At 39.4% G+C, this 3,908-nt stretch overlaps 1 protein-coding gene across 2 annotated transcripts in view; it reads left to right on the top strand.

Moving 5' to 3' along the window:
• The window catches only part of LOC107692877 (DNA ligase 1-like), a 33,800-nt gene that overhangs the window by 17,618 nt on the left and 12,274 nt on the right, over window positions 1–3,908 (top strand). For both annotated transcript variants that reach the window (XM_016492083.1, XM_016492082.1), the window contains exons 19-22: window positions 1,547–1,657; window positions 1,954–2,025; window positions 2,140–2,284; window positions 2,539–2,621. In XM_016492083.1, the coding sequence (XP_016347569.1) occupies window positions 1,547–1,657; window positions 1,954–2,025; window positions 2,140–2,284; window positions 2,539–2,621 (411 nt within the window). The remainder of the gene's footprint in view (window positions 1–1,546; window positions 1,658–1,953; window positions 2,026–2,139; window positions 2,285–2,538; window positions 2,622–3,908) is intronic.

Raw genomic sequence — 3,908 nt, 5'->3', positions numbered from 1 at the left:
CCCAGTCTGGCATGAACGGCTCGAATAGTTCCTGTATCAAATGAAGGCCCGCCTTCTGAAATACGAAATGTGCTGTGATTGGTTAGCAGGGCCAATGTGTGTTGTGATTGGCGCCTGGTCGGGAAATGTCATGCCCCTTACCATAGCTGCCATCTTCAGTGTAAATATTGCGTCAAAATCAAATCAGTTTGAGTGCGATTTAAACCCGGATGATTGTAACCACTTTAAGTTCGTCTGCCTTGGGAAAGCTAGCGTGTCTCCGACATAGTGATAACACTCGTTGCCTTCTCTAGTGCAGCTCAACCAGGTCTCGTCCCATTCGTCGGTATTTGTGATGTCACAAATCCCGGAAAATATGCGTTGTAGTCCAAACGAGTCGTTCGTTGTAGTTTTTGAAAAGTGATTTCTGTTAAATAAAATATCTCCTTTTGAAGTGGACTTTGAGCTTTGTAACTTTGCAGATCTTTTTTAAGCTCAAACAGCAACAATACAGACTAAATAAAGTTGAAAAAGTGAAAAAGCATAATAGGACCCCTTTCATGAAGTGCTTTCATAAAGTTATAAGCTTTCCATTTCTCCTTTTAAAATTCTGCCTAAAAAGAGCCCCAATCACTAAAGTTGTAAGTGTCTCAGCGTATCCTCAAATTTTGGCTTTTTTAACATTTTTTTGGAGAGATGAGTAGTTTTTTTTTTTTTGTGGTAGTCAACAGTATGAAATGACTGCTGATTGAGCTTAACTTACAATATAGGCAGTTCACGCCAAGAACGATAACTGTAATAGCCCATACTGATGACCGATAAGCTTCTGTTTCTTATAAAGTGCATGCTGCAGTTTTGTCATCTGCTGCTTTAAATGCTCAAACTCTTTAAAATTGGGCGGATTCTGATAGGCTGTCATTATTGTTCATCAGCTGGAAAAAAACGTGAAAATCAGCTGGAAAATATTGTTCCTCTGTGTTGTTATCGTTATAGTTGCAGTGTGGACTTCTCTATTTTCCAAGAATTAGAATGATTATTGAAACTTTAGTTATTGTTCTTGGTGTGAACAGGCCTTTAGTCACTGTCACTATGGTTACAAGTTGTATTCTTGGCTGTCATGACGAGAATAGAAAAGGGGCTTGACTTCAGTTATTCATACAGACTGAATTCAAACTGCTCCTGTAAGATGTTGTATGAACAGGCACATCTGTTATTAAATGTGGTTGTCAGTCCCAAACACTGACTGTGAATGCATTCAATTATGTGAGAGGATTACAAATGTTTACAAAACCGCCCCATACCTTCTGCTGCAGCTCTCACAACTCAATATGCACTTGTAACATCTGTTGAATTGTAAATGTCACACAGCCTGAGGGTTCGATGGGTTGTGTTGGTGAAGTGGTAGTGTTTAAAGCTCAGGTGACCTTATAAACAAGTAATTTTAAGATGTTATGGCTGCGAGGGGCATATCTGCGGGGTGAGGCATTGTTTGGCATCGATGATCCAGTTTATTCAGGTGTTGATGGTAGATTTAATAAATGTCCTTACCTCTCTCTCTCTGACGTAGGTGAAGAAAGAGAACGTACGGTCCTGTGTTCTGGATTCAGAGGCGGTGGCCTGGGACAGAGAAAAGAAACAGATCCAGCCGTTTCAGGTCCTCACCACGAGGAAGAGGAAGGTGAGAGGAACAAATGGAGAGAAATTTAAACAGAAAAACAGCTGAATATGAAGGAAAGACACATAATTGAAAGGTTAAATGTATAAGGACAGATATTCCAGTAGCTTTTGGGAAGTTGACATGTCCTTCAGTGTGACATGCATTTTAAACCATTTTTAAAATATAAATTTTGCTAACTATTTTATATTTTTTATGCATTCATGACCTTATTTGGAAAAGAAATATAAAGAAAATCAAATCTTGATGTTTATTAAAAGTACTTTAAAAGTTCACGTGAGTTTGTGTGTATATTTCAGGATGTGGATGCATCTGAGATCAAGGTTCAGGTGTGTGTGTACGCCTTTGATCTGCTGTACCTCAACGGAGAGGTAAGACCATGATAACAGCTCCTAGCCAATCACATTTGAATCATTTTGCATCTCTCAGAAATCTCCCTTTTTACCTGCTATGTGTTACTTTAGTGAATTATGTGTCTGTCACAGTCTCTGGTGCGAGAGCCTCTAAGCAAACGCAGGGCTCTGTTATGGGAGAGTTTTGAGGAAAAAGAAGGAGAGTTTGTTTTTGCTCGATCTCTGGACGCTGACAACACGGAGGCCATCGCTGAGTTTCTGGAGCAGTCTGTACGAGGTGTGTGAATGACAGATCTAGAGCTGTGGCTCTATTGTATTTGTACTTTCATATGATAAAAAATGTTGGTATTGTATTGGTTTGCAATTTAAAAATGTGGGTCCAAAACCAGTTGATGATTGACAGACATTTAGAGTTGCATTACTCACTGTGAGGTGTTACTCAATCATTTAATAATAATAGTAATATCTATATCCTCATTCGCTAATTAATCTCTATTCATGGAGTTTTTCAATGGTTTAATTGTTTTGCAGATTCTTGTGAGGGCCTAATGGTGAAGACATTGGAAAAACATGCAACTTATGAGATTGCCAAACGCTCCCACAACTGGCTCAAGGTATCGCACACCACAGTGTGTTCATAGTGAAAATACACTTAATTAAAATGTTTAATTTGTCTTGTTAATGTAGTAAATGTTTTAGAATGCTATGTAGTCAATAGAAGAATTTCAGGAAAAAACTTGTGAAGTCAGACTGCAGGTAGAAAAGGTGCTTTAGTCTCAGGTTACGTCCACATGAAGCCAGAGCTTTCCCTATCCGATCTTTTTTTTCCCCTCGTCTCAAGAAATATCTGCATCCACACGAAACCACGAAACCGACACAAAACGATGTAGTATACATGCCAGACCAGCATGTGGCGCTGTAATTCTGCCACAGAGATACACTAAAAACGGAGAAGAAGACTATGCGCATAAACCTTGCGCGCGGTATACAAACGAACATGGAACAATACATTTATTAATCTGTGTTAATGTTAGTTAATAAAAAGACAATCGTTCAGTGTTTGTTCATGTTTTTGTTGCTGTTACGTGACGTAGCGGTGTCTGACTAGGGGCGAGACGTGGGCTGATGACGTCATCGTTTCAGAAAATATACAGATTCACTGTCCACACGAAAACGCAAGAGTGACGTTTTCAGATTTATCCACTCTGGGACCCGGTTTCAAAAAATATTGGTTTCACTCTCCCAAAACACTGGATCCGTCTGGACGAAACGCCTATACGATACAAAATGTATGCGTATACAGCTAAACGTGTCTCCGTGTGGACGGGGCCTCAGACAGACACAAGCATCCTTTGTGTTTAAAAAATAAAACCTAGATGAGTATTCAAAGTCAGAAGGAATGTGTAAGCCATTAAAGTGTAATTTCCACCCCATTAAGCTTTTCTCTTGCTCTGTGTCCATATCCTGACATTAAGGCTCAGTGTTGTGATGGAATATATACTCTTGACAGTAGAGATTCTTCTATATCAGGGGTCTCCAAACTTGGTCCTGGAGGGGCCGGTGTTCTGCAGAGTTTAGCGCCAACCCTAATTGAGCACACCTGAACCAGCTAATTAAGGTTTTACCAAGCGGCAACCTTCCGGTCTCACTTGTCAAGTCAAGTCAAGTCACCTTTATTTATATAGCGCTTTTAACAATACAGATTGTGTCAAAGCAACTGAACAGCATTAATTAGGAAAACAGTGTGTCAATAATGCAAAATGACAATAGTAAACACTAATTTTTCAGTTAAAGACAGTTCATCATTGAATTCAGTGATGTCAACATCCAGCTCAGTTCAGTTTAAATAGCATCTTTGCAATCATTTGCAATCAAGTCAACGATATCGCTGGAAATGAAGT

Source organism: Sinocyclocheilus anshuiensis, unplaced genomic scaffold (genome assembly GCF_001515605.1).
Source record: "Sinocyclocheilus anshuiensis isolate Anshui unplaced genomic scaffold, SAMN03320099.WGS_v1.1 scaffold1155, whole genome shotgun sequence".
In the NCBI taxonomy this organism is placed as follows: Eukaryota; Metazoa; Chordata; class Actinopteri; order Cypriniformes; family Cyprinidae; genus Sinocyclocheilus; species Sinocyclocheilus anshuiensis.
Note: the sequence above shows the minus strand (reverse complement) of the source record. Positions and strands in the feature narration are given on the sequence as shown.